At 38.8% G+C, this 26,101-nt stretch overlaps 3 protein-coding genes across 3 annotated transcripts; 1 reads left to right on the plus strand and 2 right to left on the minus strand.

The window, feature by feature from the left end:
• The first annotated feature begins 234 nt into the window (after window positions 1-234).
• On the plus strand, window positions 235-5,653 carry ndufa4l2a (NDUFA4 mitochondrial complex associated like 2a). The gene is made up of 4 exons (XM_062427675.1): window positions 235-353; window positions 3,747-3,832; window positions 4,704-4,764; window positions 4,865-5,653. The coding sequence occupies exons 1-4, from the start codon at window positions 309-311 to the stop codon at window positions 4,919-4,921; spliced, it is 249 nt and encodes an 82-aa protein (XP_062283659.1). The 5' UTR covers window positions 235-308; the 3' UTR covers window positions 4,922-5,653.
• A 2,873-nt stretch (window positions 5,654-8,526) lies between these two features.
• Window positions 8,527-17,986, minus strand: LOC133987315 (serine hydroxymethyltransferase, mitochondrial-like). The gene is made up of 13 exons (XM_062426633.1): window positions 17,979-17,986; window positions 17,796-17,898; window positions 15,995-16,189; window positions 13,907-13,986; window positions 13,441-13,641; window positions 12,124-12,205; window positions 11,831-11,953; window positions 11,396-11,535; window positions 11,057-11,219; window positions 10,767-10,866; window positions 10,121-10,276; window positions 9,621-9,728; window positions 8,527-9,428 (listed from the first exon to the last, which is right to left on the minus strand). The coding sequence occupies exons 1-13, from the start codon at window positions 17,984-17,986 to the stop codon at window positions 9,301-9,303; spliced, it is 1,587 nt and encodes a 528-aa protein (XP_062282617.1). The 3' UTR covers window positions 8,527-9,300.
• A 492-nt stretch (window positions 17,987-18,478) lies between these two features.
• On the minus strand, window positions 18,479-24,018 carry LOC133987305 (neurexophilin-2-like). Its single transcript, XM_062426623.1, has 2 exons — window positions 23,932-24,018; window positions 18,479-19,306 (listed from the first exon to the last, which is right to left on the minus strand). The coding sequence occupies exons 1-2, from the start codon at window positions 24,016-24,018 to the stop codon at window positions 18,479-18,481; spliced, it is 915 nt and encodes a 304-aa protein (XP_062282607.1).
• Window positions 24,019-26,101: the final 2,083 nt, after the last annotated feature.

The raw sequence follows: 26,101 nt of genomic DNA on the forward strand, positions 1-26,101 counted from the left end.
AATATAAACCAGTGTCCAGCACAGTTTAATCACCCAAACAAGGGAGCAGAAGTGGCTGTAATCAGATGTAGATGACCTCTTTCCCCTCCTCCTCCTCCTCCTCCTCCTCCTCCTCCTCCTCCTCCTCCTCCTCCTCCTCCTCCTCCTCATCCTCCTCCTCCTCCTCCTCCTCCTCCTCCTCCTCTCTCCACTTGCAGAGAGCAACAGGTTTAAATCCAATATCCTGTACAAAGCTTTTGGTTGTTGATAGCAAGGGCCTAAAACATTGGCTCCAAATTTGTCCCCAAATTTTATTTTAAACTGGAACAATGATATTTCGGACAGCAGTAGAGCATGCTAAGAAGCACCCTGGCGTAAGTAATCTTAATTCCTTGCCTATTTTCCAGCTTCCTAGCACTTCAGTGTCCTGCTTTCATAACTAAAAATGTTTTAACATGCAGCTAAAGATTGAATAAGACCTGGATTTCACATAAACTCTCAGCATGCTTCACTTTACTAAAATTTGCTTGCAAAATGTTTATATTAAATCACCGACTACCAAGTTAAAACAGGAAAATTGGTCAAATGTGGTTGTGCTTGACTTGATGTAATCAGCATTTGGACAGCTCCACTCTCTAAAGATGAGATAAATAAAAAGAAGTTTTCACTTTTATTTCTGGCATTTAATTTACAAGACCAGATCACATTATTTAACATATCACTACATAAATATCAGTGTAAATACATTTGGGTTAACTGTAGTGAGCTTGGTTGCACCCTTAAACCTCTTATAGAGGCTCATACTGAATGAGTGTATTGTATTCTGTTTTTTTGTTGTGTTTTTTAAAAATCAATCTATGAATTTAGCAGGGGCAACACAGATACAACATTGTTACATATAGGACAATAAAAGCTATAGGATATACCTAGTTGAGCTAATTTGCAGCCCTGGTTAGGTTCTAAAATCAGGATAAAATGTTTTTTTCTATTACTAACTCCATTGTAAAATCTGTCTGTGATTTGTTATATGATGGACTTTATGAAACCCTCCTGAATGCACGTGTCAATTTGCTTTAGATCTTTTTGAAAACGTTGCACTATGAATTCAGTCTAATGTGCTTCATGTTAAAATTCCAGATTATTGACTTTCTACCTCTTAATCAATGATATTTAGTAGCAGACAAACCCAATGATTACCTGCATTGTTTTTATATCATTATCATTATCATGTCAATTAACGGGTCACAGCAGGAGACATGATGGGACATCTAATTTTGTCTCATCTAATCTTATCTTGACTCTAATTCAATAAGATAGTTTGCTCCTTGTAGTAGCTCACTTGAGATCAAGCCAAGCTGTGAGAGGCTTAGAAACACAACCGTAACCTTTACAAACCTCTCCAAATCTAAACTGACAACATCCCAGCATTAAGAAAATAAATGGAATATCATACATTAAAAAAAATTTGAGTTGCCCCTGCAGGGGACAGGATTATTTCTGCGTTTCTAACCAGTACTGCTGTCAGAGAGCGGAGTGACAGAGTTTTTCCTTCTCGTCATCAGCCTCCCAGGAGATAGAGATAGAAAGAGAGAAGCTACAGGGAGGAAATACTTATGAGACTCCACCAGAGCTCCTCGATATGGTCTATCATCCTGATAGACAGACAGGCAGAGAGACAGGCAGTGAGCAAGAAGGGGAAACAGCAGGGAGCAAATCCCTGTGAGACTCCATAAGCCTGCTTGATCAAGTTAAAGACAGATAGAGAGACAGAGACAGGCTGTTAGAGAGAGTCAGAAAGTTTATGGGGAGAGAGGTAGAAATTCTGCCAGAAAAATGGAGGGATAGAGTCAGGCAGACAGATAGAGATGGACAGACACAAAGTCAGACTGGCAGTGTGCTGACAGGCAGGTGGGGTGTCATTATACCGTCCCACTGGTGTTGTCTGAGCTGGACTCAAATTCTCCCATAATGTAGTGTAAAATTGTTTTTGACAGGGTGCTAACTACCACCAAGACAGAAAAAATGTCACTTTAGATGACGGTGGGATGAAAGTATAGTTGTTTCCAAAATGTTTTTGATTTTTCCATCTGGCACACAAATATCCAAAAAAAATCCCTACAAAGTAAATAAGTGAATACATTCAGAAACAGTGTGAGTTAGACAGACAGACAGACAGACAGACAGACAGACAGACAGACAGACAGACAGACAGACAGACAGACAGACAGACAGACAGACAGACAGACAGACAGACAGACAGACGAGTATAGTGTAGTAAGACTCGTTATTAGAGAAAGTCTGAATGGCAGAGAGACAGACGTTAAGGACGTGATGGTCATTCACGTGTGTTACTGTAAATCTTCGGTTGACAGTAAGAAGCGTAGTGTTAATGGCTTATTGACAACTACAAATCAATGGCTTGCTTTTTTTTCATGCAGTATAGTACTGAGTGTCAGCAGGTTCAGTGGGATGACGGAGGGTGACGGAGCAAAAGCAGGCCAGTAGTTAATCCTCAGAGCTGTTGTTGGTCAGCTGCTCAGGTCAATACTGTTACAGTAACTCTAATCCGTGGGTAAGAAGTGTCAATTCATGTCTGAAACTCTACAGCAAAGACCGAAAAACATGCTGGAGATATTACTTATTTCTAATATAACTTGGTCCAACAGTAGATCTTAATAGGTCTCATAAAAGCTTTATAGATTATTATTTAATATACTACTTAATATACTTTAATATACAATAGTTTGTTTCATAATAACAAAGTACACATTTTCAAGTGTGCAGCTGGTGGACTATCACCGAACTTTGAATAAACTTATTCCGAGAGGCACTATAGCTATTATGTAAATCAGCACTGACAGTATGACAGTCTCTAGTGTCTCCATATTTCCCCAAGCTGTTCTAAATGTCCCAGCTGACCGATTTCCTTGTCAGATATTAATGAATACATTTGTTTTTGAAATACATCCAACTTTCTTCAGTTTATTGCTTTTTCGGAACAATGTTTTCAAAGTTTCTTGTGTTAATAAACCAAAATAACACTCCCTGTGAGGCAGCAAAGTGTACATTTACTTTGGCACTGTGTCTGAAAGTTTATGAGTATTTCAATTTTTTGACTCCCCTTGATGTATGTATTTGTCTTTAGTAGTAAATTCAAAGGAATAATTTGACATTTTTACTTTACGACTATCATGTGTGCACACTATGAATCTACAACCAGCAGGTGGTGAATTAACTTTGCATTAAAACATTATAACTCTGAAAAACTTGGGTCAGAGACAGGCTAGTTGTTCTCCCTGCTTCCAGTCATAGCTAAACTAATTGCCTGCTTAAACACAATGAATCAGTAATCAAATATAAACATGTAAATACATACTGCCAACACAATTTTGAATGCTGAGTTTATTTAAGATTTGACAATTCTATCTCTCCCTCTGATCATGTGAGCTCTAATCGATCACACAAAGGCAGACGTGACTGTTTTAACTTCTTTAACTGTAAACTGAGCACCAAACAGCTTGCTTGTAAGTTGCTTTGGATAAAAGCATCTGCCAAATGACAAAATGTAAATGCAGTCAGTGTTTTTATATAAGATACACCACTGACTGTTAGATCACACTCATGAGGTGATTTGTTGTCTCAGAGCCTTACTGTTAAAATGCTGTGTTGTCATTTAAGTTGCAAAATATCACATATCAAATTCAGAAATAACAAATCAACTAACATTAAATTAAGTAACATAAGGTTATTTCTCTCTCTACATCCAGCTCATCCCCCAGTTCTTTTTCATGTGTTTGGGAATGGGCGGGGCATTTTTCTACCTGGTCCGACTGGCCAAAGGACCTCATGTCACGTAAGGATCTTCATATTTCATTGTGACTTCTGAGATGATTTAAATGTTTTTAAATATTTCAAATATGTGAGCATCATTGTTTGGAACAAATGAGTCAACTTTAGGTCAATTCACTAGAAATAATCACATCAGCTTGTTATGAGGAGTATGTTTCCTAGTGTAGACATCTTTTTAGTTTTGTTTTCATTTATCTGATCCCCCCTACAGAACAGGAGGGAGTACACCACCATAGATGTGGGTTTTAGACTAATTAAACTCAGACTTTCTTCTTCTCGTAAGCTATGATTTCCCTCTGCAGTACAGATTTCTTAACATAAACAAGTCATATGGATGGAAGATGAATATTTTTAAAACTTTAATTAAGCAGAAGGGGTTTGTTTCTAATGATTGTTACTGACAACAGGCGTCCCCGCTCGCTTTCATCTCCCCCTCTAACTGCCTCTTGCTCGGATTTCCTTTCCTCCTGCTGCTATCCAAACTGCTTGTTTACACTTCCAATAACAGCAGCCAAAGCTGAGTGTTTTAAACAAGAGCTCGAAGGATGGTGCACTGTCTTTTCTCTCTGCAGGTCTTTCATCCATTGTTTACTGCAGTAATTGTTTACAGTTTTGATTAAAATATAAGAAACAGTATCCTGGTGGTGGATCAGCAGGCTGTAAGTTTGAATCTCACCCTCAACTTTTGGTCGTCTTCTGTTGCTTTTTATTCATTAACTGACAAAACAAGGATGACACAGAGGAGCTCTCAGGGGTATCAGATCACTGGTGAATGAATATTGCTAGTTCTGAAACAAGAGCTTGATTCATGTATATCAGACTCCTACAGAGTCTAACATGATGCCAGCTTATCACAATTCTCTGTTTATCTTCAGCTGGAACAAAACCAGTAACCCAGAGCCTTGGAATAAACTTGACCCCACATACCAGTACAAGGTAATGCAGCACACATACACATGCAAGTATTCAGTGCCGGAAAACTAGGATGTCACAATAAAATCAAGTCTCTATTGAACGGAATCTTCTTTTCCCCCAGTTTGTGGCCATCGAAACAGACTACAAAAACCTGAAGAAGGAAGGACCTGACTACTGAATCTCCCACTGGGGAGGGAAAATCTGATAAAAATCCTGATCTAGGCTCAGATTCACTCCCCTTCACCTCCTGGCATCCTCACAGTGGGTGGAAGGTGAACTGGATCCTAGATCAGGATCTATAATGTTTTAGTGTCTCTGCAGTGTTTGCAAAGCAGTTGGTGTGACTAGGATTGTCAGTGAATGGATCCAGAAGGCACATATGAATACAAGATAAATATGTTGCATTTCTGCATACATCTACACACTTACACAGGAAGGATATGACACACATGTGCATATAAGTCCTTTATGTCTGAACTTTCCTGGACAGTATATCATGAACGGAGAAGGAACAAGATTTGAGTTTTAGAAATCTGAATGTATTATTCTGAATGTTTCAGTCATCTGTTGGTATCGCATGCATCCAAAACTGGTCAACATAAATGTAAAATATACATGATTTACATTTAGGGAGCTACAACCTACAAACACACTGGTGTGCTTCGTTTAAGAGAATGAAAGTTAAAAATCTTCTGCACCTGAAAAGCAATTGTTTCTTCATATTCTGCAAGCATGAAGCTGTAATAACTATACCAATCTTTGAGGAAATCAGTTTGACCTGCTGCATCGCGCTAATGTCACTGAACTGCAAGTGCTTCTTCATAACTGGCACATGATTGTAAGTTTAGCAGCCACTAAATTCAGCAATGACTGTGCAAGTTATGAAAAAAGATGCATAAACTGGGATCAATTCTTTCAATAAATAAACTGCCTGATTTATGTTTGGGTAGGCATTCTTTTTTTTCTTATCAGAGAGACAGACAGATGCACATGCACACGCACGCACACACACACACACACACACACACACACACACACACACACACACACACACACACACACACACACACACACAAACACACACACACACACACACACACACACACACACACACACAGGTGACTTTCTTCAAACACCTGCATGGAACGAAATCTGATATGAATCTTTTTCCACATCCCAAGATAAAAAAAACACAATCATCATCTGTTAGCAGTGCAGCTGTCACTCTGCAGCCTGATTGCTGCTTCTATAGCCACATTTAGTGTGTGTGTTAGTGTATGAGTGTGTGTGACAGCAGCACTGTGCCTTTGATCAGCAACAGGGGTGGCAGGATGCTCAACAGTTCCCCAGTATGGCGTTGATATATGACAGCAGAGCACACTGACTATAATACACATACACACTAGCACATGCATACAGGCACGTATGCACCCACCTACCCACCCACACACACACCCACACACACACACACACACACACACACACACACACACACACACACACACACACACACACACACACACACACACACACACACACACACACACACACACACACACACACACACACACACGGGTACCATTGTATCTCTGTGCTGCAGACACAAGCATATCGACTGTGTGCACAGAGCAGGATGAAACTGAAACAGACTAAATTAATCCAGGTGAAAACTTTTTATCTGGTTGGCTTTAAAAATCTAAATCCATACATGCCATTAAAATGGGAAAATGTGTTGACAATTTACTTTTTATGCCTGGAGACTAAAACAACATTAACAATGCATAAATTAAGTTTTCACAATAAATCACTGCTGCTGCTCTTTTCAGGAAAACATTGGCTTTACACTTTGCTTCATCCATTCTCACTTTCTTCTGCAAAAGATGATGATCTGAGCTGCAGTCATTTGTCAATCCCCAACTTGTGACTATTGATCTTCTTTGTATGACATAATTTGTCATATTAAATAATAACAAGTTAACTATCCCTTCTCTTCTTCTTCATGAGCCTCCCCAGTTACTCCCTTGCTCCTTCTGAAGGATAAATTAAAAACAAACTGTTCAATTCTCGCAGGATCTTCGCTTTATTCAGTGAAGGTGAGACTCTTGTTTCTTCCTCTCAGCAAACATCCAACCTCTCCCTCGGCTCTCTCTGCACTCTGTGCTCATATTCATGTGTCGTATCAGTATTGGCAGTGTTTTCCTCCCTGTAAATGCAACAAGAGAAGAAAAGAGTAGCGAACATCAAAAAATGATCCAGCTTTTGAAAACTAAGGGGGTTGTTGGCAGTAAGGAAAGGGCTAGTGACCCAGAACGATAGAACATGAGGGATAGAATGATTTCCCTAAAGGACTTTCAAAAGCTTTAAAATTCACACAGACACACACACACACACACACACACACACACACACACACACACACACACACACACACACACACACACACACACGCTGCGTCAAAGGAGTTGTCAGGTCATGAGAAACCGTCTGAGAAATGAAGCGGATGAGACGTTATTTGTTTTGTGATGCTGCTCGCGTTTCTCTGCGGACGTGTGTTCTTGCGTTTTTTTGTGTGTGTGTTCTGACAACAGATCTGAAAGTTTCTCCGACATTTGACCTCTGACTCAGCTGGCCAGTCTCTATGGAGGGGACACATTCCTCTGGCAGAAACTGTAGCAATAAACTTCAACAGAAGAGCTGGGACAGCCGAACAGGACACAAAGAAGTCTCACACAAAACAAAAGTCCATTCAGTTCTTTGGCGAAATAAATATTTAACGCTCCAATTGACAGCAGAAGCTCTTCATGTTGCAAAGTTTGTTTATATAAAAGACTTTGTGTCTCAGAGGAAACTTACCTTTCAATAAAAAGAGATAAACACACTGAAATACAATAACAAAGTCTATTATTTCATCCCAGAGTGAAAGAAATAGGAGGTCGGCTCTTTTTTATCTGTCTGGGAGGATAAAGATCTGACTGGATCCATTTGAGAAACAGTGGAAGTGTTTGAATAAACAGAAATGTAATATCTGAAGGTTGTGTGAGGACAGTGAAGGACTCTGTTTTTACATAATGCTCTCATCTTCTCATGTATATAATGAATTGTCTGTATTTATTAGCATTATATAATCTCAGGCAGCAGGATAACATAAAGAGACAGTATCACAAAAATAAAAATGGTAATAATGAAGGACGTAGCTGTTGCAAACAGCTGTGTGAAGAGAGTCACATTTACCTGAACATCCTGTGTGTTTCTGTTTGTTTATAGCAGGTACAGGCTGGTTATTAGTGTTAATGCAAAGAACACTTTCATTTTAACTAAGGTTATATTCTCATAGAAAATAATTCCAGTTGTCCAGTGGAGATAAAAAGTCTACATTAGATAAATCAGGCATTTGAAGAGCCTTAAAAACATATGAAATTGGTTGTTTTTACGTGGTGCTCTGGCTTCAGCTATCTCCCTGCAAGATCTGCACCACTGTCTAGAGATCAGCTTTTATTTTCATTGTATGGAGTTGACAGTGAGAGGAAATGACCAGAGGAAATGCCAGCAGCTTAACACAAACTCTGAAGAGTATCCGCCCTCCACCTGCTGTAAACATTAATTATCTGCATCTCTATCAAGTGAATGTATTCAATACAGTAGCTGCAAAGTCTTCACACATACACACACACGCACGCACGCACGCACGCACGCACGCACGCACGCACGCACGCACGCACGCACACACACACACACACACACACACACACACACACACACACACACAAAATAAACTTTTAAATGTTCAGGATCAGTTGTTTTTATTGCAATTGAGAAGATCTACTGTATAAACATTGTATATTCATCACAAATCCGATAAAATAACAAATCAAAGTGAATATATAGAAGCTCTAAAAAGAAAAGCCTAAAAGGATAGTTAGAAAATGTTTAACTGCATCTCCTTTTTACTTTGTGGTTTTGTGGGTATAAACTAAGCTGGTGTTCAAAAACATAGCTGCTGTGGATTTCCCAGGACCTGCAACAAAGGCTGACGTTTGATAAATGCTCTAAATAAAGCTTAGTGACAAAAAGCCAAATACCTAAAAACACTTGACGTTCTTTCTCAGCTAAGGACAACCAACAAGAGTCATGTGTGTGAAGTACTGTGAGAAAAAACTGTCAGACCAAAAACAAAGTATTTCAATAAATGTGTCCAGTGCATTCAAACCTTACTTTCCAAAATGGCCAATAAGACCGTTGCACAAAAATAAGTAGTCAAATATCATAAGTCGATCTAATGTGTTGGTGATGCAATGAATGATGTGATCAGATGCTGTAAAGGTTACTGTGTTATCTGATAATTACACATTTGTAACTCCTAACTTAAACATATTAAGATATAATGATATTAGTTTATGCATGCAGAGTAAGTCTCCTGTCAGACAAAACTGATTTTTCTTTATAATTGCAAAATTATTTTAAAAAAAAACCCCTCTAAATCAGGAGGAGTTAAAAAGAATATGTCCATGATGTGATGGGGAACTATCTTCTGTCTATGGTGTGGTGTAAGGTGGTCAGTTAGTGGTCAGTGAATCCTGGCATGGGGAAGGGCCTGGCGAATAGCTCCACCCGCTGGCGGAGCTCTGCGATGCGCGACACTGTCTCTTGATCCTCCAGCAGGAAGGACTTGAAGCTGGCCAAGTTACCTGGAAAGAAGAAGCAGAACAACGAGCTTAAAGTTTTAGTTTTTTAAGCATGTCATGTATATCCACCTTACTAAAAAAACAAGATCAAAGCATATATAAAACCCTCAGACTCTACCTTCTTCCCTTGAGGAGAATCAGCTGAATACAACATCAGAACTTCACATAAAAAAGAGACATTTTTTCTTCACTCACCTGTCTTCTTTTTCACATCCAGTGCGATCTGAATCCCTTCATCAATAAAGTCGACAACCTTCTCAAAGTCTGCTTCCTTGAACTGTCGGGAGGTCAGAGCTGGAGCTCCTGTGAGACAACAACCACAGACAAAAAGACAGATTAGAAGAAAATAAGAAAAGATAAGACAATAATATGGTGATCTCTGTTCATAAAGTTGATAAAGAGGTTAAGACTGGTGTGGCTAAGAGACACATGATGTGGTTGTGGTTGACAGACTGACTGACAGGCTGACAGACATGCAGACAATCACACAGACAGACAAAAGAAAACAGACAAATCACAGAGAAAAACACACACAGTGAGAGAAGAGAGGGTCCATTATCGTAAAGGTATAGAGTCTGACACTACCTGTATATTACTGGACAAACACTGCCCAAACATCCTCCATTCCTGCAGCTATTTATTAAAATTCATCACTTAACCAACATATTCTGCACTAGCTTTACTGATTTGAGTACCGAGTCTGAGTCCTCCAGGCGTGAGGGCGCTCTTGTCTCCGGGGCAGGTGTTCTTGTTGGCGGTGATGGACACCAGCTCCAGGACCCTCTCAGCTCGAGCCCCATCCATCCCACGTGGTCGAAGATCAACCAAAACTAGGTGGTTGTCTGTTCCACCTGTGGAGATGGGGATCTACAGTTTTTCTTTGGTTCATGGTAAAAAATATAATTCAGCTCAATTCAGTTCAGGGGAAAATGTGTCTGATGGTGACAGATGAATTTCCGTTTACTCTCCACTCAAACCTTCATGGAGACAGTGATAAAGATTTCATCACTTCTTGAAAATTATTCATAATATTTTGACTTTTTTCTCTGTTGAACTGTCACAAAGGTAAGTTAAACTTCTCCGAAGTCCTAAACTTAAACAGAATGCAGATAAGGTCTCTTTTAATCCACTGGCAAATAAAGAAGCGATCCAAAAGCAATTGCATCAGGTGCTTCAGGTGATGATAAAGCACTGTGGCTTTTGATGATGAAACTAATTCCATAATCAGTGAGGAAACACAAAAATGTAAACAAACTTTGTATGTATATATTTTCTTTAAAGTAAAAAAAACTTATGAAGTGCATCTTTATCATAAAAAACACTCATCAGTTCCTCCAGTACCTGATACCAGGGTGTAGCTTTTCTTCAGCAGAGCATTAGCCATGGTCTTGGCGTTCAGCAGCACTTGACTGATGTACTGTTTGAACATGGGAGTGGAAGCCTGCAGAGACAGAAATGATGCTGTGTGTGTGTGTGAGAGAGAGAGAGAGAGAGACCATATCAAGATGCTCCACATGACAAGCAGGATTTGCAAGCTGGTGTTCAAAATGTGTTTTTACCAAAGGATTTTCTCTCCTCTTTGATTTTGCAGACTACTGTTGAGTATTAATAAATAAACCTGGTGTCCCGACCTGTCTGAGGGCGACTGCCACCCCTGCAATGGCATGGTTGTGAGGTCCACCCTGAAGTGATGGGAACACTGCAAAGTTCACCTTGTCCTGGAGGTCGTAGGTTACCTCCCGACCTTTCTTATCAACAGACCGGACACCTTTCCGGTAGAAGATCAGACCAGCCCTGCAGAGTGAAGAGAAAAAGTAAAAAAAAAAAAAAAAAAAGTACTCAACCTAAAATGTCCCTTTAATATTTTTCACTTGACAAGACACAGTAGAGAGTAACATAGAACATACTGGACAGAATAACCCCACCCTGTTTTAATAACCTGACCTGACTGCCACAAACTAGGCCCTTACCTTGATCCACGCAGGGACTTATGGGTAGTGGAGGTGACCAGGTCGGCATGTTCAAAAGGAGAGGGAGCAGCTCCTGCTGCGACCAGGCCGCTGATATGAGCCATGTCTGCCAGCAGGTAGGCATTCAGCTCCACACACAGCTGAAACACACACAGTTACACACAGCAGGTAAAAAAATCACCTCCCATGTTCAATCTTATTAAAAATCTTATTTCATTATACACACCATTTCATCATCCTTTTAACTTGTTTTCTCTTGTTTGTGTTTCCTTGCTTATTGCACTTACTGTATAATTTGATATTCTTGCTTTAAAGACTCAATAAATAGCTTTTGGATCAAGTTAAGGGCCATTAAAGTGTTAAAAGTGTATTCTAACGTATCACTCCCACTTCAGAATAAAACATGGCGGACATAATTCCTGTCATAAGAAGCACCTTCTTCATGCGAGGGTAGTCAATGAGGCGGGCATAGGCGCTGGTTCCCGCTATGATCAGTCTGGGTCTGAAGAGGCGAGCCGTCCTCTCCAGCTGGTCATAATCTATCATACCTGTTTTGGGCTAAGACAATGCCAAAGGACAAGGACGGAGACATGATTCACACACAATTGAAATTGGACTTTTACAGCCTGACACCTTTTCAGCCTCACAGAAGAAAACAGTTGGACTTTGATGGATGAATTGATATATTTGGTTTGAACCTTTGTTTCTATTTGCAAAAAGTTACTCACGTCCAGTTTGTAAGGCATAGATTCGAAATAGATGGAGGTGGCTGAGATCCTCTTGATATCTGTCATGTAGCCGTGGGTAAGACTGAAATGTGTTGGAATAGAAAAAAGTAAAGACATAACTTAGATTATAGTAGAGTGTGCATTGCAGGGTCTCAGCAGGATCTTTGCTGCATGTCCATCCTCATCTCTCTCTCTCTCTCTCTCTCTCTCTCTCTCTCTCTCTCTCTCTCTCTCTCTCTCTCTCTATCTCTCCTTGTTACCGTTTTATCTTTCAACTGTTGCTATCTAATAAAGGAATACAATGCCCTGCCCTCTTTCCTCTCGTCTACAGCTCCCCTTTGCTTGTACATTGATTAATTAAGACTAGGTCTTTCTTATGTTGTTATATTGTTGATCCCATCAGAGGAAAACTGCTTGTGTTGTTATACTGTGTCTCTGGTTGTATTATTTGCATGTCTGTTGTTGTGCATTTTATGTAAAAATAAATCCAAACTCCTCTCTTTCTGTTGATTTTGAAGACTCATCTTCCACTTGCTGGCCTGCATCACAAATTCCAATAAAATGTTAAATAGTAGTATAGATTTTAGGGTAACCCTGCCAGCTCCCAGCCAGCCATAATATAAGTTTCATGTGATATAAAAGTTGCATGTCTGAATTAATTTTAAAGCCAAAATAACTGCAGCAGCAATATGACTCAGAAATGGGTACTTGTGTGTCAGTTTGGGAAAAATATTTACATTTCCCACAGTTCTGTGGTTCAAGTGTTAAAAATAAATTCATCTCAAAGAGGGTGGTGTAATATGACAACTCTGGACTGTGTGACTAACATTTTGTCGTTTATATTAATTCCTTTTGACGTTAAGTCCCATAACAACATCCAGTTTCACGATGGAAAATGTCAAACCCACAGAAGATTAATCCAAAATATTTCATGATTTATATTACATAATATATTTATATTTCAATGTGTAAGATAATGCCTGACATATAATAGAAAAATTAGATCATGTAATTGTTATGAATTCTCAATTATGGAACATTACATTATTAGCAAATATTAATATTATATGCATACGTTTTATGTAATATATCTTGCAAGAATGAAATGTTATATTATTAGTCAGTGTTTGGTCAATCATAAATTACCTATTGTTTGTTCATTATAGAAAAATGGTTAGAGCCAATTTGAGAAAACATCAACAACACAGACGCACTGAAATCAGTCAAATCAAATGTGGAAATAACAGATATAATTAGATATATGAACAAACTATATATTTGTGCATCTCATGCTTAAACAGAAAAACATGCACTCACTGTCCACCGTCAGGCAGATCAAGGCCCATGATGCGGTCATGAGGCTGCAGTACAGAGGTGTAGGCTGCAAAGTTAGCAGGGGATCCAGAGTATGGCTGGACGTTGACACCCCACAGCTTTGGGTCCAGACCAAAGGTTGTGAGCGCCCGCTTCTGACAAAGCAGCTCAATCTGATCTACGATCTCTGCCCCTCCGTAGTACCTTGGAAAGAAAAAAAAAAACAGCAATTAAAATTTAATCTGAACAATTATGTAAAAAATAAAATAAAATTCCATATGCGTTGTAAATCCAGCTTCAGACTAACACATGAAAGCTGACAGTGCCTTAAGTAATTGCCTTTTAAGTGCCTTGCTAAAGGGCACTTTAACCAATGCCAAGCAAGTGTTCTTCTTCTGAAAATTTTAATCTAAAGTTTTGTAACCATGGTAACAATATATTTTAAAAAGTACATTAATGGTGTAGGTACCTCTGTCCTGGGTATCCTTCAGAATATTTGTTGTTCAGACAGGAGCCCTGAGCCTCAAGTGCTGCACGACTGCAGAAGTTCTGACAGGAGAAACAAACACAGTGTCAAGATCCAGAGCCACACACACACTACATTTTTTATTATCCTTACACAGTCAGAACCCTGTTATCATCCAAATATAAGCTTTATTTACCTGGAGAAGGGTGACTGAATACCACCCCTGTTATTTTTCAGCAAGACCCAGCTAGACAGCGCAACCACAGTCTAAACGAGTTATACACAGGTATCCAGTATGCAAATTAGTTCAAAATCTGTCTTACAAAAAACAATTATAAAAACAATAGATTATTATATGTATAAAAGGCTCAATACAGCCTTTAAAATAATTAAATTAGCTTAGCTAAAAATATTAAAGTATTAGAGGTAGTACAATCAAATTAAGGGATGACTATTGAGGACTCACGCTAATACTGAAACCCTTTGGGGTTCAGCACAGTGTCAAACCTCCCAAAGACACTTTAGAGTCAGAGGAAGAGATTGAACTGCAGAAAAGGAAATTAATGTAAATGAATTTTTCTGTCTGTCTTTTCTTCTTCTCCCACTCTGAGTTCTGCACATCTTCTCTCTCTCTCTCTCTCTCTCTCTCTCTCTCTCTCTCTCTCTCTCTCTCTCTCTCTCTCTCTCTCTTCCTCTGTCTCTGTGTCCTCTTCAGATGCCCCCTCTGCCTTGTTATTATACTAAACCTGTCACTGTTCAGGGATCCCTCAATCATTCCACCTGGATTCAAAACTAGTCCCCCATGTGACAAAAAACTCTCTCTATGACATTTCTAAACACTATCTCAACACAGACACACACACACACACACACACACACACACACACACACACACACACACACACACACACACACACACACACACACACACACACAAACTGTTCCTCCTCCTCTGTCTAAACTAAAAATCTGAAGATCAATGGCAGAAATCAGTGAGGGAACCTAATGGGATCATTTGACTGTGTTCCTGAAGAAAAAAAGGAGGGGCTCTCCACTGGGAGTCAGCCTGCAGCGACGACTGACTGACAGCACATGCACAAGAAGATGAAAATGTTTCAGATGTCATTGTGACTGATAGTGCTGTGGATCTATAATTGCTGGAGAATAAAAGAATGAATGCGCCTTTCTTTTCCCACAGCTTCCACTCAGATGAAATCAGTGACTTGCAAGAGGAAAAATGTGAAGGAAATCTTGGCGAACTCTCTGAAGAAAACAGTTCAATTCTAGAAACATCAACTCCAGTGACTTGTGGTTACACTGCTGAAGGAGGCTGCTCTGCACTTTAAGTTGTTTTTCTTATTACGTGTCTCACATACTGAATATTAAACACGTCTGTCCACAGGAAAGCACAAAAGATAATTAGCAACATCTTCTCATCCCCTATATTCACAGTATGAACAGCAGCTATCCTGAAGAAAACACAAAGCCAGAATTTGAATTAACATACTGTACTATGATTATTGAAAATATTGCATGGATGATTTGCAAATCTTTGTGAATTTACAGTCAATTATCTGTATTACATAGTATTTTTTTTTTATTCTTTTAATTTGCTTGGGTGTGAAAGCTTTCTTTGAATTGTGTGCACTGGAGCAATCTTAAAACATTTCCACCAGCTGACATTTAATCAAATGTCAAATATAAGTACGGTGATATTATGTTTACTGTCGGTTTTTTGTTGGAAATTATAGTCTGGCATGAACTCATTCACCAAAAACTAAATGGAGTAAGTGTTGTATATCAGTCCTTCTTAGACTTCATGTGTTAAAACACACCTGTTGTTCCAGAACAAATTTCACAAACTCTGTGTGATGCAAGATACTCAACAAACATTCGAGCAGTTATGGGTCACCACAGTTCAAATCAGCCTGCGACTGAATGTTGTTTACACACAAGATAATAGATGGAAGAGGCTCTTCACAAAGCTTACTATGTTATGAATAGTAAATAATTAATATAATAAACAGCAAAGCAAAATTGGAAATGTGAAAATGGATCAAACTGATAATACAACACAAAACCAGAGCCCACCTCTGATGCGATGAGCTCCAGTCCCCGACACTGCCTGTCTTTCTCCTGCTGCAGGAGACTCCACATCTCTGGGTCATCCTGGGCCAAGCTGTCCTGTCCCGTCCACCCACCGCCACTGCTGAGGCCTCGCCTGCACGACTCGGCCGTGACCTGACCCTCTCGGCCCAAACATCCTGAAGCCCTGAAGAAGAGGGGCTGCATGGAGCAGTGGATGAAGAAGAATCATTTCACTAATCTTCTAAAGTAGAAAAAGAAACTGTCACTGTATATAATGTATGGGCACTGTTTTGGATAACTCTGGAGAGATGGTGCTGTATTTGATACACTGTTAAAACCTTAAAGGGGACCTATGATGTTCATTCCCAGCTCTATATTTTTATTTTTGGACTCTACTTGAGTAGCTTGACGATTTAAAAAAAAAACCCTCCTTATTTATCTTAAATTACATATTATATATTTATTGGGCCCTTCATTCAGCCCCTCAGTTCATCCTCTGTCTCTTAACAGGCAGCAGCTGTGTATGTTACTGCTGATGCAAACCCAACATTTCCTGCATTTCCTGCTTTATATTAAAAGATTTTAAAAGACTAAATAACGTGAGACTTTTAATGTGAAGAATTTAAAGAAAATAAAACACGTTCCTCACATTATTTGTGGAGCTTCGTTAGTAGTGCTAAAAAAACGATTGAGTGGAACAGATGACCATATTAAGAAATCCATCACAAACCGACATCAGCTTGGGCTGAAAGTAGAAGCAACGCTGGAAACTGAGCATTCAGAGCAGTCTGAAGTTGATGCTTTTTGCTCATACGTTTGCCTCTTTATTCGAAACTTTGGACACTGTAACATTATTTATGTATAACTGAAAAAAAGGAAAAGCATAATAGATCCCCTTTAATGAGGGGAAAAAATACCAAGTCACAGGATCTGACGCAACTCAAACATTGTGCAATGAACTGTTTGGAGTAAAAAAGTTTCCGAGGGGTTCTTTTTGTTGTTGTCCAAGATTGCTCCTTTGTTGTCTTTTTGAAAAACGTTATGAAGAATGAGCCTGTGCAAAAACACTTTCATCACTCAAAATTATAATGCATTGCACCGGGGGTTTGGAAACAAGGGAGTTAGAATAATGTGTCTTTTGATGTTCTAAACAATCCATTAAATGAAAGGCAGTGAAAAACCAAACGTGTTATTCAATGGAGCAGTTACGGAAAGCCTTGGACATGAAAAGTGTAATGTGGGCTGGGCAGACACGCAGTGACTTAGTTATCAGGGTCTTGTTTGTTGAAGCCAGCTTGTAGCTGCATGATGGTTGTGTAACTATGTGTTACTATGGCCAAATAGACAGGTTACTGTTCAAGCATAAACATATGTTGAAGCAAGTCCCCTTTCATCTTTTTGTGTTCATTATGTTTTCTAAGCCTTGAGTATATTAAGTCTTGCATAAAGCGCAGACTGTACATTCAACACTCCTTCAACAACAGAAAATGTTCTGGGACAAACAGTAGCCCTGTTTTCTTTTCTCTTTCGACTACCTGAGATAATCATGGTTATCAGACAAACCGTGGCACTTATGCAACTGGTCCGACTAACTGCAGATACAACAAAATACGGTGCACATCTTCAAACAAGACATTTCTGTCAGGATTCAGATGACCTGGGGTGACAAGCTGACCTAGTTTGCAGTAATAAGTGATTTCTAGAAGCAGAGGGGGTAAAGATCTTTTAAGATAGATATGAGAGGATCTGTGTGTGTATTTCAAAAAGCTCTAAAATAAATACATCTTCAAAGAAATGTACTCACCCGTAATGTTTGCCGTAATGACAAAGAAATCATGTCTGTGACAGCTGACGGCTGGGAAAACAGAAATCTTTTCAAGGTGCAAAGGGTGAAAGTAAAAACAGTACTGGAAGGGAGCCAAGGACATGCGTACTCTGTGTCACTGATAATGATGACTGCTATAGTAAATCATTTGTCGTATCTCACTCTGTCATCAGTTCTTTGAAGAATTAACATCTAATCAATCATAGCTACTATACACCTACAAGAATTTAATCAGTTTTATTGACAAAAAGCACTTGTTTCAAAAACTACAGATGATTGTCCATAAAGATGTCTATTTTGTTTTATTAATGAAAAAACACATTTTCAAATAGTGAACATTTAATTATAAATTAAAGGCTATTAATGAATAGTCAGAAAACAAAATTCATTAAACACTCCACACAAAGTTGTAGTGGATGAGTGTAGTTTCAGAAAAACACAAAGCTCACATTTTGAAACTTGTCGTAAATTAATGCTGCTATTTACATGTTAACACAAGTTTTGGCCCAAACTGCACTCACTGACATGAAATTGGGTTTTCAACTGCGTATAAAAACAGTTACAAATCAATCTTAGACCTATTTTGAAAACTGAACACATAATTTTGAAGGATGTATGACAAGTCAATGTTTAATATTTCAGTTTCATCATCTCAGAATCCGTTATCCAAAGCGCTGCTGGTTCTGCTCTGTCTGAAAGTTGTGGTCCGGACAGACTTTCTGCACCAGCCTGTAGTCAGTGCCGGTGAAGGCGATGAAGATGCATATAACCTTAAAGGGTTTGGCACAAATCCAGGCTGCCTGGGATTGGGTGTTTTCTGAGTAGCAGGTCTGACCCGGGTCGTACATGCAGGGCTTGGTCTTCTTGGACCGGTTGGTTCTCTGGTACTCGATCCTGCAGTTGAGTTCAGTCACCATCATCATGTCCTGCTGCTGCTTCTGTTGGTCTGGAGGGGTTGAGCTGGTGGACTGAGGGGGGCTCTGGAAATGTGCTGTCAGATCTGGAACTAGGACTGAGTTTTTGTTGTGAGCATCCAGAACCTCCCATCCGACAGCTTTGGAAGGGGGGACGATGCTGACGGATATGTTCCCCAGACGGGACGAGTTGTGTCGGAAGTAGACACTGAATGTCCCATTAATGTGGTCGACGATTTTTCCCGTCACCAACAGGCTGAACTTCACTGTTTTCACGTTGAAGTAAAAATCGCCCCAGCCCAGGATCTTCTTGGCCTTTGGGGACGTTTTTGCAAGAGGTTTGGATTTCGGAAGAGGGCGGTACAGATACTGATCCATGGCTTGGGAGAAGTTCTGAGGCCAACCATAAGGGCCAAGCGAGCCATAAGCAGGTGTTTTTTGTTTGGTGGAGATGATCTGTAAATGCTTGGAGATGTGTTTAACCTTCAACGCAGCCCCCACAGTGTCTCCTCTTCCTCCTTCCTCCTCTCGCCATTGTGGGATCTGAATGTCAAAGGGTTTGGCTGTCTCTTGGACCTGTGGAGAACACAACGTAAATTAAGGTCAGATTTGTAAAACTCTTTTCTTTCCATTTAAAGGGTCAGTTCACACAAATCTCACACATAATCTCACGTGCCCTTTGCAATAATTCATTTGTCCAAGTTTTGAGATATGAATCACTGAGCTTTTGACTTCCACCTGAATACAGTAGAAGTGGATGAAATCGCAGTTTGCGGTGCTCACAGCATTGAAAAATGACAATTAAAGAATGTAATATACATTTTTATTTCCAGAAACGTTGTCCCCATCACACTCGATAATCCACAGATGTCAGTTTTCATTGGAACATCTTTTGATCAAAGAAAAGTCCATACAGTCCAAACAGTGAGTTCTTTGGATTATCCAGAGTAACAGAGACACTATTTCCTAAAAAACTTCACTTCACAGATATCTCAAAATCCAACTGCATGGCCAGATACTAGTAGAGGAAAGTGATCAAATGTTTTTTGTTATAGAATATTTGTGCGAAATGTTTTGGCTAATAAGGTCATGTTTCTTTCCTTTGGATGTAGGATTTTTTTTAGATCTGCATCTACTCCAAATTATCTTTGAAAAATATGTCTTTTTGTTGTTGTTCCATTTCATTTAACTGATGGCACAAATTGGGTCACTGACCCAATGGACATTATGGACATTCAAATAGGATTTGGAACATACTGGATTATATTGAGCTCCTTCTATGTAATCATTCCCCTTATTAATATTGGACATTTCAATACCTCCCGTCTACAGAGGCAAAATCACGTGCTGAACATTAGCTGAAGCCAGTCTGAGTTACACAAATCATGCAGGTATCTTCCAAAGTTACAGGCTTTTAGATACAAAATACCCTTTTTGTTTTACTATCAGCACAGAACTGCTGTGTGGGGAAACAAAAAGAGGAACTTTTGTTCTTCAAAGGCTGTAACTCTGGATGACACCCACTTAATCTGCCTAACTCTGACTGCTGAAGCATCAAATTAGGTTAAATCTTGGATTACATTTTGTCCTCCCTCTTTTCATTGAAAGCCTGTTAGGAATGGATCTCTTAATGGCCAGTATGGACAGGAGGAATGATTACACCAAGCAAAGACTGTTTCCATGTACATACTGTCTGGCCACCTGATTGTTATTTTAGACTTGAACAAATGTGATCCTATTGTTTAATTTCTGACAGACCTCACTAAAATGATTGATCATTATCACTTATTTTTTCTTATTTTTCATTTTAAACAACGTACCAAGTTTGTGATGGTTTGATACATCCGGTATCTTTTACTTAGACTTCTTATACATATACTCTCACACTTATACTTCTCTGGAATGTTTCTGACATGATTGTCTGGCAAATTGTCACACTGAAAGCAACATAATACCTGTGTTTATATCACTCCACATTACAGAAAAGCAGTTGTAAACAACTCCTCAGTCAACAAAAACAGTAAATACAGGATCACAGGATTTTGTTTGTGTAGGATGTACAAAAAGTGACAGGAACAATATGAGAAGTTAATGCCTCTGGACCACCAGGACAAAAGCAAATGAAGGACAGTTTGAGTATAGCGACGTTACAAGGTAGCAGATAATCGATTAAAATAATTATTTGAATCACCACTTGAAATTGACTATGATCAATAGGTCATCTCCTTCAGGCAAGGACTGCAGTAACGAGGAGCATGCACACATACACACACACACACACACACACACACACACACACACACACACGCACGCACACACATCCTTTAGTCACATTAATATTTCTATTAACACATTTTAATTTGCCTGTCCTCCCTCATGTCCTCTCTCTCGCTCCCTTGTAACTCTCAGTCTTTTTTTTCTGTAGGCTTTTCAATGCGACCTTGATGACAGATGGAATCTATGAGCTTATTCATAAATATGCCTGAAAGAGAGAGGAACATGGGCTACACACAGGTCACTATTGATACGTCATGGACTCAATAGAATAATATACATTGATAGTACATAATGTATGAACTAGGTAAAAAATCTAAAAATTGTAAGCAGCAACCTTTTTATATTGAGCCCCTTCTCTGCTAAATATGTCTCAGCTGTCTCAAAAAGCCCCAAAAAATCCCTCTTTAACCTTTATCCTCCCCTTCATCCCTTTAAATATCGTAGTTTCCATTCTTGAATTGAGTTGGATTACATACTTGAAATTAGTTAGGGATTGCGCTTTCAACTGTATTCACCTTGTCAATGTTTTATTCACTTACTGTATCACACATTCTCCTCCTTCCTATTACTGTCCTTCACATTCAGGTATGTCAAACATACTGCGCATAAACTCGCTTTCCTTGGTCTTTCTGTAAAATCATACAAAATGAGATAGTGTACAATGCAGCTTCTTCCTCAAGGAAATACTGAATTTTGAGAAACATACCCCTAATAGGTTTGTAGAAAGCACATCATTTATTGCAACTAAATGCTTAAACTGTTTTATTATAATAAAATATTTGGATTATTGCAAGTAGCAGTTGTTTTTGTTACAGTGGTATCAGCAATACTTGGTTCTTTGTAGCTAAAATAGAGCAGAATGCATCACTTGCATACAGAAAGATGGCTAATACCACTTGACTGTCCCCCTCAGTTAAAAAATAGCACTGCGTAAAAAATACAAAAAGAAGTGAGACTGTGAAAATGAAGTGCATGTTCAGATTGATGAAGCAGCTTATTATAAACCAGGCAGCCACCTGCTGAGGTGCCTGATAGAATGCACAAATCCCAATAAATCCAGTCATTAGTGAGGATGTTTGTGTGACTGATATTTGTGGGATTCACTGCACAGCTGACATGCAGGGATACGATGTGTTTGAATAGAACAATCATAAAACACCAATGTTAACAAAGCGCACTGTGTTGTGGGTGACTAATTGGGCCACCTTACCGATCGGGAGGATCCTGGTATCAGACTTTATTTTCTCTCGTTAAAAACACTTCAGTTTTTTAAACTGCAAGCGTGGATGCAGTGTGGGAGACAGGTCAAACTTATTTCTGCTTCTAGAGAACTGAGACATGAGTTTTTCAAAAAGTTCTTCACACTGGTTGTTTAGGATTTAATTTCTATTTTCATCATAATGTGTCGACGGCAGATGCAGGTTTAGGGTTATTCTCCTCCAGATTTCTGAATAAACAGCTCCCAGGATATCATTATTTCTCACATCTCACATCACCCCTTACCACCCCAGCACTATGTGCCAATCTCTCCCTTCTCCTGTAACCAAACGAGCTCCAGCTGTGCCAATTGTTACAAGCCTAAATCTCCAACTATGTGCTGTTCTCACCTACCCTAATTGGAGCCCATTGTGTGACAGCCGTGTCATTGGCTCTGTGTCAAGATGCCAGCGCAGGGACTGTGACTGAGCAATAGCGGTGGAGTAGATGCAAGCACAACACCTGTGCAAACGCACCTGCAGAGGCAAAAAAAAAAAAAAAAACCTGACAAACCTGAGAGCAGTATGCATTATACGGGCAAAGACAATATTCTTGCTATTGGCTGAAAAGATCCTCAAATGTGTCAGCTTTTCACTACTTAAAAAAATGAAGCAAGTGTTTCTTAAGCCCTTGGGTCATAAAACCTTTTCAAACAGATAAAGGCTGTGCAGTCATTTAGTTCAAGATATAAAACACTAAATTAGTTTGGCTTTGAGGTTTTCACCTGAAAACTTCAATGTTTAAGTTAGAGATGTTGTAGTAGGCTGCTCATGCAGCAGGCAACATTAAGAAAGAAGATTAAATCACAATTATGCCCGAAAGAGAATTACAGACCGCAAGAGCGGAACAAATTAAAAAATTGCAGATGGTATAGCTATATGATATACCTTTTGGCTGAGCTTCACCATCTAATAGAACAGTAAACTTTAGTCAAGTCCCAAGACTTTCTGAAATTATGAGATACTTCTAAGTCAGTTAAGTTTGAATGTAGAAACCCAAATAATATCAGAATATGATGCCTGTACTATGTAAATTCCTTATATAAAATAGCATATCTCAAACTTTGCAATAGACTAACAATATTAAAGACCAAGTGGAATCTCAAATCAGTAGAAACCAAGTCATCATACTTCATGTCAAGTCTCTAGTCAATAAATTCTCACTGGAGTAAAACTGGAGCTCATGTCATTTCTCTTGACTCCTCACCTCTCAAATACTTTTTAAATAAAATGTAGAGAATTCACTCTGCAGTCATGAATACATAATCAAGTTACCATTAGACTATTCTTATTATTATAAGCTGTGAATAAAGAGCATACAAAATATTTTTTCACTTGGTAGAAATCTCATTTTTGTAACAGAACATATACAAACATTTGACAAATGAATGATACTGATTGATTCTCCTCACATCATCCTTTAACTAAAAGAAGAAAAATCCAGCTGACACAAGCACAACAAGAGCACTGATTGATTGTGCAACAATGCAGCATTATGATGAACAGTGGCAAAACCAGAACAGGAGGCAATTGAAGATGAATTAAATAGGAAATACATATGAAGTAAATCCTTTGCAGGGTAACAACTACAACAACACTTTGTGTTATTAATGAGCAACACACCCTCAGGAGCAGTACAAAGAGCGGCTGTTTGCTGATCTTACTCACCGCTGAAGGGAGAAGCCACAGACAGGTGATAGCAAAGTTCAAACACAGCGCCCTCATTTTGCAGCAACAGCAACAACGATTATCCATCCAGAGAGTCGGAGAGACTAAGAGGCAATCTGTCCAAATGAGTAAGTGGTGATTTACTGACTTAAAGCATGCATTCACTTCAAAAGTAGAGAAGACATTCTGCAGTGAGACACTTAATAATCTGGAGTGAATATAAGACTGAGTGCTCCTTCTCCTTCTTCCTCCCTCCCTCCCTCCCTCCCTCCCTCTCTCTCTCTCTCTCTCTCTCTCTCTCTCTCTCTCTCTCTCTCTCTCTCTCTCTCTCTCTCTCTCTCTCTCTCTCTCTCTCTCTCTCTCTCTCTCTCTCTCTCTCTCTCTCTCTCTCTCTCTCTATCTCTCTCTCTCTACATCTTTGCAGGGGCATGTATTAAAAGGACACTGCTCTCCAAACCAGTTTTCTTCTGTATTAGTCCCTCTAATACAGAAGAAAACTGGTTTCCACTTTCTCCACAAAGATGTGAAGATGTGGTGCATATCAGAAAATCTATTTTGAGCAATACTACACAAATCTCACTTCAAAATTTTGATTACACAAAAAACAACTAAAAGTTTAACAACCTGAGAATATACCCAATCGTAAATAAGATATACCTAACAGTAAATAAGTGGGTGCATAAGCCCCGCCTATGACCAAAATTGATATTATAAGGACTAATAGAATTTATAGGGAAAGTGGTTATACAACACACACAGGTCTAACATGATGTAATGAAACAAGGCTTTAAATAACACAAAAATGAAGGCAATGTTCATTAAAACAACACACCTAAATAGTTTTACACAACAATACTTTGAGGTGCAAAGACAGACCTGATCTGTGAGGATTCAAACATGGCATGTTACTAAAACACTTGCACACATGCTTTTGATGTATTATGTTAACTACATCAGGTGCAGCCTTGTAATGATAGATGATAGATAAGGACAATAAACCAGATGCAGTGGTAGATCAATGAATAAGGACTCAATTTTAATTGTGTTTTCGTCACAACATGACAATTCCATGAATCCATATAATTTTAGCTTGAATTGTAAGGGGTTCTTGAATATGAATATTAAAACATTTCTCATTCACTCAAATCTTAAAACCATTCTGCAACAAAAATGGTTGTTCAATTCCACTTTTCTTCGTTATTCCATGATCACTTACAAAGTTTCTTACGTTTTGAACTGTGCAATTGGATATAGCAGGATGCTCAGCAGTCACTGAATCATTGTCGCTAGTTTCCTCTTGTTGATGAGATCTTTGAAATGTGTCATCATTGCTGAAACTTCAGCCAGAGACCATTGCAGTTTCCGTTTCATCTAGGATCATGCCCTTCATCAGCACTTTTGAGAAATGTTATTAAAAATGAACCAGATTGTAAATGTAAATCCAAACTTTTGGTCAACATTTTTTTTTCTTACCATTTCATCCTACCATGAAGTCTACACAGAGAGATCACAATTACTTATACAGGAGATTGTTAAGGCTAAACTGTTGAGGTATAATATTTATATTATAGTTCAGTAACAAGTACGCACCTTAACAAAATTGTGTAAAAGGAAAACATTGGTCTTCTGCTAACAAATGGTACTGGTAGATTATCTCTTCCCCTGGCCTTATGTATAATTACAGAAGCACACTATGCTGAATGAATAAATAAATCACCATTACTACTCCTATTACTGCTACTAACACTGAGTTAATACTAGTCAGTATTAGTAATAGCAGAGTTTGTTTTTCTGGGTGAAATTAGACTGTAAATAGAGTGTGGCAATTCACATACTGTGTTTTTTCGGTTGTAATGAAATTCAAACATTAAAACCTTCCGGGCATCATGGTACACTCTTAGTTTGTTATGATGTTCCTGTTTACTTATGGCTCCCCCTCAATATTCAATAAGGTAGTCTCCTTTCTGAAAGTGGTGGCAACTTTACTCCTCAACCCAACAAAGAACAGAAGATGTGTCTGAAAAGGTGATAATATTAAAACAATAATTAAAAAGTAGGCCTGTGTTAAAGAATAGTTAACTAATACCTTGGCAACTAACCTTTGAATTAACTCATATATTTATTATATATGATATTATATATATTATATTTTTAATCCATCCATGTCCTC

The sequence above is a fragment of the Scomber scombrus genome, chromosome 10 (assembly GCF_963691925.1).
Source record: "Scomber scombrus chromosome 10, fScoSco1.1, whole genome shotgun sequence".
NCBI classification, from domain to species: domain Eukaryota; kingdom Metazoa; phylum Chordata; class Actinopteri; order Scombriformes; family Scombridae; genus Scomber; species Scomber scombrus.

Coding starts and splice junctions, on each gene's coding strand:
- ndufa4l2a (XM_062427675.1), top strand. CDS start 309: ATGATATTTCGGACAGCAGTAGAGCATGCTAAGAAGCACCCTGGC. Junction 354..3,746: donor ATGCTAAGAAGCACCCTGGC/GTAAGTAATCTT, acceptor CTCTACATCCAG/CTCATCCCCCAGTTCTTTTT. Junction 4,765..4,864: donor ACCCCACATACCAGTACAAG/GTAATGCAGCAC, acceptor CTTTTCCCCCAG/TTTGTGGCCATCGAAACAGA.
- LOC133987305 (XM_062426623.1), bottom strand. CDS start 24,018: ATGGATAATCGTTGTTGCTGTTGCTGCAAAATGAGGGCGCTGTGTTTG. Junction 19,307..23,931: donor TGTGGCTTCTCCCTTCAGCG/GTGAGTAAGATC, acceptor TGTTCTCCACAG/GTCCAAGAGACAGCCAAACC.
- LOC133987315 (XM_062426633.1), bottom strand. Junction 11,220..11,395: donor AAGTCCCTGCGTGGATCAAG/GTAAGGGCCTAG, acceptor TTCACTCTGCAG/GGCTGGTCTGATCTTCTACC. Junction 10,867..11,056: donor TGGCAGTCGCCCTCAGACAG/GTCGGGACACCA, acceptor CTGTCTCTGCAG/GCTTCCACTCCCATGTTCAA.